The sequence below is a fragment of the Tetrao urogallus genome (genome assembly GCF_951394365.1).
Source record: "Tetrao urogallus genome assembly, chromosome: 2".
In the NCBI taxonomy this organism is placed as follows: Eukaryota; Metazoa; Chordata; class Aves; order Galliformes; family Phasianidae; genus Tetrao; species Tetrao urogallus.
The window spans coordinates 89563280-89577583 of NC_136814.1; the positions used below are offsets into that span (position 1 = coordinate 89563280).

Consider the following 14304-nt stretch of genomic DNA (forward strand, 5'->3'; position numbering starts at 1 on the left):
CATTTGGCTTTTTCTATTTTGAAATACTACACTATTACACATAGTCATAATGATTTCAGTGCATATGTGTACAGCGCTGTAGCACAGCTACCACCCTAAAAACTTCTAAAAGCTCAGTTTCCATTTGGAGAGTACCAATTAGTTATCTGTGGGAATACCTCAGCTACAGCTCACATATACTACTTTGTTCATCAAACATAGTTACAGGCTTTACTTATTGGCATTTTATCTTGCCCCTGGGTTCTAGGTAGAACTAGCTCCTGATGGTGGTATTACTCTAGGTTTTGCAAGCTGGCCTTGATTAACTTCAGGTATTTTTTCACCATGTCTGTATACACTTACAGTGACATCTACTGTTTCCCCGCCATATTTGTTCTTGACATAAATGCTATATTTGCCCGAATCTTCTGAGGTCACTCCCTTGATTGTCAAACTGGCATATTTTCCTTGTTCCAGTGAAACCAAATAATGCTCATTAAGCTCGAGAGTCTTGTCATTCTTGAACCAAACCACTTCTGGGTCAGGGTTTCCAAACACAGTACAGGTCAGATTCAGAGTCTAAGGAAGTTAAAAAAGAAATATTTTTAAGGATTGGCCAGGTTTGTTTAAACAGAATATTCTCAGTATTACTTTCAGACACTTCTTACTCCTAGTAAATTAAAGTAAGACAGGTAGCACGTTCTTGAGGACTGAAAAGTAGAGTTTCTATATTTTTCGCTTCCACTGAGATTTTCCACCATCTTACCAGTGACTGTGATGCAGTAATAGCCCCGAGGTATGATTCTGAATACTAAGTAGGACTGCCAATGCAGTCCTGCCTGCAGGAGACTCCTGGCAACCCGTTAGTCTGACATGATATTCAGGCAATGATAGGTTTAAAAACAACCTTGAAGATTCCCTGAACACAGTAGGGAAGAGAACTGAGCAAATCTTTTCCAACCTAGGCCTCTGGAGGTTATTGCTCAAGATGACATTAAAAAAAAATCACTTAAAAAAAAGTACATAACATGAATCATCAGACGTTGATTACAAATGCTGCTGACTCGTAAAATGGAAATATTTTATGAAGACTAAATAATTCATAAAGGTTGTGAAAGTGTTGCGTGCATACTCAGTGTGTTAAGAGAATAGCAAAAAAGACTTTGTAGGCGATCCTGACAGTCCAGGTATTTTCTCAGAACAGAACTAGGACTAAAGAAGCTCACAAAATTTTGATGGTTATTCTTCCAAATCTATATAGATTGCTTTCTGAATCCCATTTTGACCATTGTGTATGTGCACAGATTTTATGCATTTATGTAATGATGACAGAATACATTAAGTAATCATTTCTGAAGTTGCACTGATTACTGCCTACTTTGTCCATCTTTTACTGAATTCCATTTCCACAAAATTCTTGCCTATGTAACTTATCTCAGTATGAAAACTTTATCACCGTGTTAAAAAAATAATTAAATAACTTGTACCAGAATGACCATCCCCTCACAATTACTCTTTAAGACCCACAGATTCCTGACCAAGAGGAAGCAGAGAAAATCCATCCTTGTGCACATGTGCATGTTTTTTGCACTATTTTTTCTTGAACTCTGATGAACAAATAGATATAATATTACACAGTGAGAAAAAAAAAAAAACCTGACAAATTATAAGTGATTGGAAGTGCTATGCATACACAAATAGAAACAGTTTTGCATATGGTGTTCCTCCAAAATCAGAGGGGACTGTTGAAGGAAGATTTATGTGCACTGGGTACAACCTGATGGCTACCTAAGTGTGCAAGTACCCTTAAAGAAGTGATATCATGTAGGATGTAAAGTTAACTAATGACCTATAGGAACTAACGTTTCTATAAAATATTTAAAGGAGTAATGTAAACATGAAAATAAAATGTTGGGAAATCAAACTAATTCTGATAGCAAATAGCAAGTTTAAATCTCATTGTCCTTTCTGTAACTTGAGCAACATTTCATGACTATTACCCTCAAAAATGACCTAATTTAAGAGCAATTAATAATTCAATCATAATAATTAATCAAGTCTTAATATGTTAATATTAAAAGCTTGCCAGAGAGCAGATATATTCCACAGTCATTTTAGATCATTTGGGCTTGTTCTAATTTATTAAATTATAGATGTGGCCTAAAATCATTTATACCTTCTTAACAAAAGTTAGTAAAGCTTTGTTTTGTATTCATATATTTGCATAGATATACCATTCTATTGCATGAGGATACCTCTCTTTTCTTTTTCTTGTTTTTGTAAAGCAACTTCTCACTTGTACTTACATGAATTCTGCATGGTACCTGTTCATATATAATTTACAAGTAAATTTAAAATTTCAATTCTTTCTGGTATGTTTTGTTTTCCCTGATTTTAGGAATCAGAGGTATTCCCTTTGGATATTCACTTATTTAATCCTCATATGGTTACTCCTCTTCAAACTCCTCTAACTTCTGGAAAGTTTTTATGTAGTATTTCCTTAATTTAAGGTCATAGGCTTTAGGGCATAATTTTTTTATGAGGAAACTGCAGCTATTGTGTGCATGCAGTCAGGTTGACTTCTTCTGGCTGTTTCCTAACAAACACTAAGATGTTGGTCATCAAGTGGATTATACCTAACTTCCCAAGAGACTGGCTCTCTTGCCATGAAGTGCCTTAGTCTATTACAACTAGAAGGCACCACAAAGGAAGGAATGGGCCAAGAATAAAATCGTCTTGATTTGGTCTAGAGCTGAGCAGCTTTCAGCATCCACTACAAGGCCTCCTTGGTTCAGCACTTCTAAGGAGAGACTGTATCTGCATATCTAGAAATGGCCATGTACAATAAAATCTGGAAAAGCTATGCATTACCCTTTCGCTGGCCAAGAGGACAGTTTTCACACAGGGTAACGCAGCTGTAGTTTCTCAAGATGTACATCACACAATACACTTAAACACCCCATTCAACACGATCTTAAGAAACTGCAGATAGTAAGACTCACACTGGCTCACAAGCTGATTTGCTATAGTATGTTGGAGTAAAGTCCTAGATCTTTTAGAAGTCAAAAACAACTGCATAAAGAAGTGTACAAAATGAGAATAAACACTGTGATCCTACTTCCAGTGCATATTCCTTCTTTCCACAATTTGTGGATTATAAACTGATTAGAAGTATGAGCTATATTGAGAAGACTGTGTTTAACAGCCATGCTAGATTTCTCTTCATAACAGTACTGTTTTCTTTTTTTGGATGGAAATCTATTTTGATCTAAGGTATTAAGGCACAAATAAATTATGAACCTCTTGAAAAAACACTTCCCTTTCATTGCAGTGACTATTTACTACGCACTCCTTAGTTCTCATACTGTGTGAACGATCATTTCCAAGTACTTCCCCTTGTGTTACATTGGGTGACAGAATGGCTGTCTCCTCCTGCCTCTTCAGATTCTCCTAGAGGGCAAGAGAAGTTTCTCCCCTTGAACTGCTCTGGTCAGTATGCAGAGCTGAGACTCAACACAGATTTGAGTCTGCAGTTAATTCAGTCTCCATGTAATCAGGACAAAAGACCAGCACCTCTCTAGGCTGACCTTGACTGCCTGAGATAGGAATTAGGCTGTGCTTCCCCTAACTGTATAGCCAGCTTATGGAACCTATGCACAATTAAATGACTACTTCTTTTTTCTCTCAACTTGCAAAATCATCTGTATTACTTCCCTCTCCCCACTGAAGAAAACATTTCATTAGTGTGAAATTTCAGCAGAGTGATTCATTGATAAAAACTTACCTTCCCATCCATTATAGTAACTACATCAGGCAAACCACCAATGACTTTACCACGATCTAGGAGTTTAAAAAAAAAAAAAAAAAGAGTGAGGTTTAGTGCTCAATGTTACTCATTTCTTAATTATTTTATTAACATGGTGTCACACTAGTCATGATTTCTGTTTGGACTTCTCTTAGAATAAACACACACTGGAATTTTTGGCCAATTAAATATGAAATAATACAATTTTTACAATATCTTGTGTTATTTCTTATTAACATATTTTATGGTTCCCTCACGTTTTTAGCAGAGGTTGTGCTATGGAGTTCTAAGCTGATAGACACAACAGCCTTGAAGTTGCTACCAAGCTTGACAGCTTGAGTTTTGGGAAAAGAGCAAAGCAAAGTACTTTCAGCATTGCAGTGATATCTAAGATCAGAGGAAAACCTGTTCTGCCATCCTTTTTGTGGGCAGAAGCATCTTTCAAGGTACATTGCATCTTGTACCAGAATTCCAGTAGTAAAAAGCTTCCATACTATCTCTCTTTCAACGTTATGTATTCAACAGTCATTAGCAGGTTATTTGCTACTTAATATGTAGATCCCAATATTCAGTCTCATTCTTAGCTTTCTGTCAACACCTCCTTGTGTGACACTCAGATACTAACACCTAACAAAAACTCTGCAGATCATGGAAGACGTAGTGGATCACTACAAAATGTGTAAAATGTGCAGTCAGAGGGTTTCCATTTGAATTAAAGAGAAATGAACTCTCAAATTACTATTATTATTGCAGTATTCTGCAGTAATATGTGATTTCTGCCATTACAGATCTTGGACAGGTATGACAACATACCACAATAGATGTCTTAAAGAAAACACTAAACTAGAATGTAGAACATGTAAAATAAAATATAAAATCAACTTACTCTTCTCAGCGAAAGCAGCTGCCCTAAAATTGTTGAAGAGAGGAAAAAAATATGTAATGTTATTAATAAATCATTAATGAAATAATTTTCCTGTGATAAGATTATTGTAGCATTAAAATGAAAAAAATGTAGCACTTACTTGAGTCGCTGGAATTCGGTAAGGGCATCATCAAAAGCTGTAAGAAAACAGTTGAGAGAGTTGTTGTCTGTGAACATCATCTGCATTTTGGTCTAAGTATTTAAATACATGTCCTTACTAAAGCTTTTTTAAAAACAACAGCATTAAACAGTAGCAGAAGGGAAAACCAAACCCTGAATTCAGTGTCACTACTGGTAAAAACAGTTATGCAACTAAATTGCATAGAATTTTGACAACAGAATGTCTATTTTTACTGCATTCCTCTTCTAATTCCTGATTAATTCTGTTTAATCTGTGAAAAGTCACCATATAAGTATGATCTTAAAAATATACCTTGCCCAGACAGATCAAGTGTGCGTTTGAAGGATTCCTTGTCACCAAAGATTTCAAAGGTGTAGTTCCCCTTATCCTTTTCAGTGGGTTCAGTTATCTGCAGCCAGGCAACATCCTCTCCACCCCCAATCTTCATCTTTTCACCGGAAGAAATCTTAGATTCCCTTGAAAAATGAATAGAAATGTGTTCAAACATTCTTTTCACATATAATCTCCATAGGAGACCATCTATAAAAAGTTAGACAACATACTGTTTCCAAATTAGAAATAAATTGCAACTAGTGAATGCAATTCTTTTCTTTCCAATGTGAGTATGAAATACTTTGGAATCATTAGCTTGAGCTTTCCTTCTGATGGTTTACACCTTCATTCTCTCCTCATTTTTTTTCTCCCCACAAAGACGTTTGTGTTTGTGTCGAACTGTCCATATACATCTGAATGTGAATATGCTGTATGACTTCAGAGTTCTAAACTCTTCATGCGCAGTGAATAACAGAGTAACTGTGGAATGCATTAAAATAGTTCACTGAAGGAAAAAAAAAATCTGTTTTTTTTTTTTTTACAAGAGGAAGAAAATGTTTACCTTTCATTAACGTCCAAAAAATATTAATAAAATAATGAAAGACTTACATAGAATGTATTATTCTCACATCAAGACAGAATACACCTTTGCTTGCTCATTTGTTTTTGAGATCAAGACAAGAAGCAAATTTTCTAATTGCTGATAATTAGTAAATATGTACTTTGAAAAAAAACAACAAAGTGTGGCATTCTATTGACTAAACATCACTTCCCAAGTATAAGAAATGCTATGTTAATTTAGATTGGTGGTTCTTCTGCTCCATAATCTGTCCTGAAGAGTGGAAATAGAAGAAGCTGCCTAGGAAGAGTACAGAAACCAAGCTATTTTCAATGACTTGTGAAGTTTGCTTTCTCTCATTAACTAGAGAAAAGATTTTTTACTTCCCTTCACCCAAAGCATACTTAACTGGATGTTTTTTAGCAGATAAAGTCAACATTAGCTTCTCTTTGATCAGTTAATTTATTTGCACAGACATGGTTGATTTGGCTTCATAGCCAGTTTGATGAGGAAAAGGAATTTTTATTATTTCTCTCTCTGTAAGAGGACTACATTGAGTTCAGTATATTAAAATACATACCTGGATAGAAATAACTATTTATTACAAAATACTGTATTCCCTACTGTGCCTTGAGTGGATAATGCATTCTGGTTTCAGGTCTTATATTATTATATTTCCTGCTATTCATTATAATGGATAATTCAAAGCTAGCTGGAAATCTGTTTTCTATGTTTCATGATATGTCTGCAGCTGTCTAAAAAACAGGAAATGTTCAGTCTTCTTGTCCAGGAATAATGTAATAGAACTCCATTTGAAAAAGGAACAAGCTTGGGGGAGTGTAGAGGATGCTGGTTATTTATGGTTGGTTGATTTTAGTATTCGTTTTAGCTCTTCTTAATAACTCCAGCTCCTAATCATAATATTTATGAAATGATTGAAATGTTATTTGTTCAAAATATGTTTAATAACACAACATGGAACATCAGTATGTGGGGGATATCAGCTATCAAATATAAATTTGCATGCTGATATTTCAATATTCTCTGTTTTTATGTTTCTTTGAAGCATATGGTGGAATGGAATAAGTCTTAGAAACTGAAGCTGATTGAGTAAAAGATAAAGGAAAAAAAAAAGTTTCTTCTCCTTTTCATCACACAAACATCAAATTTACTGAAAGAAGGAGAAGAACTTACTGAATACAAAGCTTGAGTTATGAGTTCAACTGAGCACCCTCATAGAAGTCTGTTTGCACTCCGTGAACCTAATGATCACTGACACTTTTCTCACATTCCTAACTGAATAAGACAATGTGCAGCCATACCATCCTCTTCCTGTCAAGGTCAGAACACTTCACTGTGTGTCATCTTTGGAGGTCATCAAGGAATGTGAAAATTGAAAATACCTGAAGAGGTTTAAAATCCTTCAACATCCTCCATGCAGTTTCCAAAATAATAGAGGCCTAACATACCAAAGCACCTGGATACACATCTAACTCTAAATACACAGATGAATAAAAAGTACCACCAAAGTCTAAAATTAAAGTAACATGAGGGTGAAAAAAAGTATTTGAAATTTTACATCTGAATTCCAGTTATACTCTCAGCTCTGACAGATATTCTTAAAACATTTTGCACTTCTTTCCCTTCCTCTTCTGTCATTTCGAAGAATAGAAATAGAATTAAAATATTTAGTGTGAAAAAGTTTGAATGTTGTGGTTAATTGGTTTCTTAGTACAAGCTTTTATTAAATGGTGAGAGCATGCGATTCACCTACTTCTGGAGGAGGATTTCATCTATTCATAGAAAAGAGCAACATTGGACAGAAAACTGCTCCAATTCTTAACTGTCTTTGAACCAAGTAGATAATACAGTGGAGGACAAAAAATCCGGCACTGAGTAAGAGATTGAAATACTGCATGTACTTTTTTTGTACTGTTACTTCTAGGTACTGGACAAGTCTGTCAATATTTCTTTTAATGTATCCACTACCTATGCGAACTGAGAATATAAAATGCTATTAAGAGAAATTCACTCGTGCTCCAGTTACTACAGGAAACACCAAATACAAAATAACAAATGTTCAAGACTATATTTTTCTCAAATAAATTTCAATGTAGGAAGGAACTTGAAAATATATTCTCATCTACCTGTGAGACCAAGTGACTTTCATTTCTTCATTGTAGTACTTCAAGAAACACTGGAGCCTTATTCCTTCTTCTGTGCAGAATATCTTCAGAGGAGAAGCAGTCTTACCTACGGTGAAATGGAATATATGCAAATCAAGACATATAATGAAATGAACAGGAAACCGTCAAATGGAGAACCAAAAAATGTTCAAGATCTGAAGTTCTCAAGTACCATAAAGAGACAATGATTCATGCTTCTCAAAGGAGATCTGCTGATTTTTATCAGATGAAATTTTAGTGGAAGTTTATGGTTTTATGATCATATACAAATATTATGACTAGCAAGATCCTTTGTGAAGTAATCAGCTAGTCATATAATTGCCATAAAATAATGGCGCTATGATTTTAATAGCATGCAAAATTTATTTGAGTGCAATTCCTCTTCTTTCACTGGAATGGCTCTGAATTTCTTATTGGCATTAGGATCAGAATCTAGTTCTATCTGTATCATAAAGCTCATTTACTAATGGGAAGTATAAAACAAATAATTGCTGTAACATTGTCACAGTATCTAAACCAAACAAGCCAGGTGGAATAATACTTTGTTCCCGCTTAATAGTGTCAATTAGCAAGGTCGACTGCCTATTCAAAAACTTAATAACATGCCCATAAAAATGTAAGCATCATGACTGCCATAGATTTCCCACTTACAATAAAAATTGTCTGCCTTAGGCTCAGATGACTTTAGTATAAAAAAACTACATGAAAATCCAAGACAGCATTTACTTACCACTGACTCTGCTCAGTGCCAAAATTATATCATCATACACTGTGGAGAAAAAAAAAGAAAGAAAGAAAATGTAGCATCAAAATTTAATCAAAATATAGCTTTGTAATGCTTAGTTTAATTAAAGTGATATGGGAAATCTTCATATCCTCAGGCAAAGAAAACCATTAAAATTGTAACAGGTGTACAAGACAAATTGGAGACTACCTGTGTACAATATATGAATTCTGTGCTGTGCCAATGAATGTACCCACTGCATGCAGTGTCTGCCATGTGCTGGCAGATCTTTGGCTTTGTATCCTTCATGCCAGAAACAATAAAAGGTCATTAATTTGACAGTTCACATTCAGAGGAGAGTGCAAGGGAAACAAAAAATTATCAAATTCTTGGAGAAAGCCATACCCATCCGCTGCTGGTAGCAGAGAATTTGGCAAATATAAACTTCTTGAGAGCAAATAGAATAAATCAGGTATCATAACAAACTTTTAAAAAATCACAGTACTGATGGGATGCTGGATGGGGAGAACATTATACAAAGTAATAGAAAACTGGAGTACTTTCTTGTAAGATGGAGAACCACAGTATCTTCTGTTCATTCCAGAAGAATTACACTCGGTCTGCTTTTTCAGAGTTTCTGAATTATAGCTTTATGACTTTACAGTTAGAATAACAGTCAGTCCCCCCTGAGACTCCCACGTCAATATATTTGAAAGACTTGATGCTACGTCTTTAGTAGACATTAAAACTTACCGAACTTGACAAAGAGCTCTTTACAAAAGATCCCATATAAAAGATGGTGCCTGCTTGATTAAAATTTACTTCACTTCTTGCCTGTGAGGGTGCTAGAAAGTAATCATTATAAGGCAAAGTGTCCCCCCCTCTAAACTTGCCATCTGCAGTTGAGGCCTCAGTGCCATAAGGAAGGCACTGAAATACGAAGAACCCCAAACACGCTTGCTAGCTTGCAATTTGCAAAGGTAGCTTTTGAACATCTCTTAAGAGAATGTAGAGATCATTACTTTGATACAGTGAACTGAATATTACCTTTTCCTGATAATTCAAGAGTAGAGACATCATGACCTCTATCATCTGACAGTGTTGCCTTATAAACTCCTTCATCCTTGCGAGACAGCTACAAGAAAAGTACAAGATGTTTACTGACCAACTTGATATGAATATATTTGCTTAACCTCTTCACGCTTTTCTGAATCAAACAACAGACATTGTACTGCAATCGACTTACTGCTGAATAATCTTGCCAGAGATAAGATGGGAAAATATAAATGGCTTGTACATGTTTTTTTTTTTAAAGCAGCTATATCTAGGTTCCTAAGCCTAAACCATAATTCAAGTTCCATTCAAATGCCTTAATAAATGTGGGTTTTCTTTCCTTCTTCCTCTTGTTCCATAAAGACAAACAGGATTGATCCTTATCAGCAGAAACTAGAAGTAGCTTAATAAGATGCGAAAGAGGGTAACTGCAACTAACATAAACTTCAGAAATGCCATTTTTATTCACTCAAATCTATTGTCTTTTTTGGAGTCATTATGTGCAGAGCAAGACAATGCATCTATTCCTTTTAACTTCTCAAGAATCAACTAAGTGGATTTCTTCAAGCAGCAGCTATAGTTAAATTACATGCTACTACAATAGTGCATTCATTAACATTAGAAAAATTACATTCCAAAAACTAACACAGTGATACTGCTTTAAAGACAGTAGTTTTTTGTTCGAGTGTTTTTATTTTAATTTATTTAAAAACTTAAAGGAAAATATATACTTACTTATATTCAAGTTGGAGGCTGATTAACTGAATCTTACATTTATACAAGCCCACAAGAAAGTGACAATAGGAAAAGTGTCGTGTAATTAAATGTCAATTAAAGACAGCAATTCAAGACAAGCTGAAACCACCCTCTCTCCAAAAAGTCTACACAGGAAAAATAAAGCCACTGGAAAGCCAGTATCCTATTGCAAGTGAAACGAAGGGAATAAATTATAAAAACATGAAGACAATTAAGAAAAAAACACTAAATAAAAAATTAAACTGAATGCACATTATGCTGAAAACTCAAAGACTTGATGCAGGGGATACTTCAGCAGCTTATTTTCCTCACAAGAAGATAAATCTTAAAAAGCCTTGTACCTTAGGAAATAAAACGAAGACAACTGTAAAGTGCTGGAACAAACTGAAAAATTAAGGAATAAGGAAAAAAAAGGAAAAAAAAAAAAAAAAAGAGTTCACCAAAGGATTTTTAAGTAACTTAAGCAAGACATGTCTGAATCTGTAACAAAAATGTATACTCTTTTACTAGCAGTAACTACTCACTATCTAATTGAAGGGTACAAAATATGCCTTTTCTTAAAATTTTTCATAAAAATCATAATAGCTGGTGGAGTGATCTGCCTGGCAAATCTATAGCATGTCAAGCAGAAGCTGTCATTTCTGATCAGTAGGTGATACTGTACCTTGGGAATAGTGAGGTGACATTCTCCCCTCTGCAGATCAGGCACCTCATCAACGTCAATCCCAGAACCATTCCTATACCACTTGAAAACAGTCTCCTTCTTTGTGTTTGCAACCTGCACAACAGAAAAAGGCATGTAGTCATGGCTATATCCTGATGAAAGATACTGTACTATACATGGTCACAAAAGTACTTGCAGCATAAGAAGCCAATTTTTTATAACACATGTCAAATCAAGTTAAGTAAAAAAAATAAATGCAAACCAAGTCCTGTTCAGCAGAATGTTATTCCTACAACATTTATTTGCAGCACAGAACTGGTTGGAAGTAGGCAGTTTAGGCCTTCAGAGCACTGTCAAATCCTTAAAGACAATTCTGTCAGTCTGTTCCCTTAAGGAAGAGACTTGTCATCTGGTTGCAATTTGTCTAGAGCTATCTGTAAAAAATTAGAAATTAGAGCTGCTGAAATTTCCTCTGACCTCTGTGTTTGCCACATGTCTCCAGAGACCTGTAACACAGAATCTAGACTCTATCTGGGAGAATATTCAGTCAATTTGTACAATTATCCTGGCTACATAAGCAACGCCTTTCAGGGCAGCACCACAAAGAGCCATTGAAATTACTATTCCATAAGCATTTGAGACTTCAAAATTGTAAGCTGCACTAGAAATCCTTTTTTCCACATGTCCTATGCGGAATACAAAGACTTGAGGAATCCTACAAATTAGGACTGTCTCTTGATACAAAAGAATTTAACAAAGTGGTGTAAATGCAGAAAAGGTTCTTGTTGCTGTAATAGTAGCAGCTGATCTGAGCAATACATAAATAGAGTATAGGTATACCTCATGTACTGTTATAATTTGGAAATGTAAGTTGTGCATTAGAAACACTTAAAATATTGCTGGATGAATGGCATAGAAGTATTAATTCAAAGAAGCCAAAAGCTCAGCTGTGACTAGAAACCTTGGCAATATATTTTACTTTTCTCCTTTTCAGAAGTACTAGAGTTTATTTAATGTTTCTATACTCTTTTCATTCCAAAAACCACATAAGTGCAATGGTATTTGTGTGCCTAGCCTGAATCCCCAGTCACAGAATCCTAGAATCCTAGAATCAGCAAGGTTGGAAAAGACCTACAAGATCATCTCTTAGAGAGGAAGTACTTCTCAATGTCCAACATGAATATCTCCTGGCACAACTTGAGGCCATTCTCTCTAGTCCTGTTGCTAGTTACATGGGAGAAAAGACCAACCCCTACCTCACAACAAACTCCCTTCAGGTAGTTGTAGAGGACAATAATACTGTGAGAATACTATGGGAAACAGTGTTGAAGGTTTTGCTTGAAGGAGATCAGGTTCTTCAAGCAGGACCTGCTTTTCATGACCCCATGCTGGCTGGGCCTGATCCCTTGGTTGTCCTGCACACACTGTGTGATCTCCCTCAAGATGATCTGCTCCATAACCTTTCCCTGGCACACCGGTCATGCTGACAGGCCTGTAGTTTCCCAAATCCTCTTTATCACCCTTCTTGTAGATTTGAATCACACTGGCAAGCCTCCAGTCCTCTGAGTCATCTGGTTGACCAGGAACACTGACAGATGACAGAAAGTGGCTTGACTATCACCTCTACCAGTCCCCTCAGCACTCTCAGGTAGATCCCATCTGGCCACATGGATTTGTGGCAGTCCAGGTGGTGTAACAAGCCTCTAACAGTTTCCACCTGAATCATGAGATGGTTTATTCTTCTCCCCATCCAAGACTTCCAGGTCATGGGAAGAGTTAACAAGATTTTGGTAGATGGACATAGCTGGCAAGATATTTCTTAGTCCCCAGGCAGTCACTTAAGAATATCTTGAAAAATAACTGAACAAATGGATACTGGGCAGCCTAGAAGTTAATTCTTTTCTATATACATACATATATCAAGTGGCTTGCTTAGAGGAAAATACATACACCAATTTTTGAACCTTTTACATTAGAGGAATCTTACTCTTGATAAAGAGCTCTACAAAAACTCACTATAGAGATCACCAGATATAGACCAGATACAAGGAGGGTTTTTTTGCTCTCTCCTAAAAGCTCTTTTTTTTTTGCTCTCACAAAAAAGACCTACTTTCTGGTAGGTCTTCAAAATTTGCTCACTATAATCACGTATCCTGCTGTTTAATAAACAGTGTGGTTGCTGTATGCCTCTTGACAGTGTATGGGCTCACAATCTGGCCCAGAGCAATGTCTTGCCTGAAAAAAATGAGAGGCATTTTACATTTACCAGTAACTATAAGGTGGCTATTCCGGTAGCCATATGACATATGTGGCAATTTTATTTGAACAAAGCCTGAAGGAAGAAACCTTTAACACTTTTCAACAGTTTTTCATCAAAGACTGTTAGCACTGAATCTGACAATAAATACACAGAGATTCAGACACAAGCAGTTTGCAGCGCTGAAGTTATTTGATGTTGTCGTTGGCTAAGAAAAGTTATCTTTTTTTTTACTGTTTAGTCAGACACCAAAAGTCTTGCTTTCAACAGATGCAGTATAAATAATAGTCAAAGATATGCAAGAGTAGGTAGCTTCCAAACATTCTGAAATTTAGAATTTCTTGAAGAAAAATGACAGTAGACACTGGCATGTATAGAAAAATAAGCGCACAATAAAGAGAAAACACATCAAATTGTCATTCAGATGGATAAATATATCTTTCTGTCATTCAGAGTCTACAATACCAATAATAAGATAATTAGAATTAAATTTTAAGTAAAAATTCAATCAGGTCCAATCTCACAAAAAGGAAGTGGTACCAGAGGTTATGTATACTTCTTTAGATGTGTTATTATATAACACAATCCATATTTGTTTATTATTACTGTTATGAACCTGGATCATACTATCAGTTCTCTGCCCTAACCAAGCATCCAGTTCCCAAAGACCCCATTTCATGCCACAGACTTTGATAACATCCTGGCCAAAAGCCCCCTCTTGCAGATCACGTTATCCCTTCACATTATCCCAGGCTCTTTCAAGAGGTGAAAACACCCATGCAAACTATTTTGCACACAGGCAGAAGGCAGAATCTAGAAGAGACCTGTGCCAAGTGCTAAGCAGCCTGTGTGTGCTCAGTCTTCTCTACAGGGAGCCAACTGAGCAGTGTGAATATAAGCCACCCTGAAGGATATGGTCTGGAGAGGCAGAGATTGCTCCTT

At 35.8% G+C, this 14304-nt stretch overlaps 1 protein-coding gene across 1 annotated transcript in view; it reads right to left on the minus strand.

The window, feature by feature from the left end:
* Positions 1 to 243: 243 nt before the first annotated feature.
* MYOM2 (myomesin 2) overlaps positions 244 to 14304 on the minus strand; it is a gene marked incomplete at both ends in the record, with an annotated part of 66002 nt that continues 51941 nt past the window's right edge. The window contains 9 exons of the mRNA XM_079550376.1: positions 244 to 558; positions 3764 to 3819; positions 4671 to 4693; positions 4810 to 4846; positions 5143 to 5306; positions 7870 to 7975; positions 8639 to 8677; positions 9680 to 9767; positions 11106 to 11219. Coding sequence (XP_079406502.1) covers positions 244 to 558; positions 3764 to 3819; positions 4671 to 4693; positions 4810 to 4846; positions 5143 to 5306; positions 7870 to 7975; positions 8639 to 8677; positions 9680 to 9767; positions 11106 to 11219 — 942 coding nt within the window. The remainder of the gene's footprint in view (positions 559 to 3763; positions 3820 to 4670; positions 4694 to 4809; positions 4847 to 5142; positions 5307 to 7869; positions 7976 to 8638; positions 8678 to 9679; positions 9768 to 11105; positions 11220 to 14304) is intronic.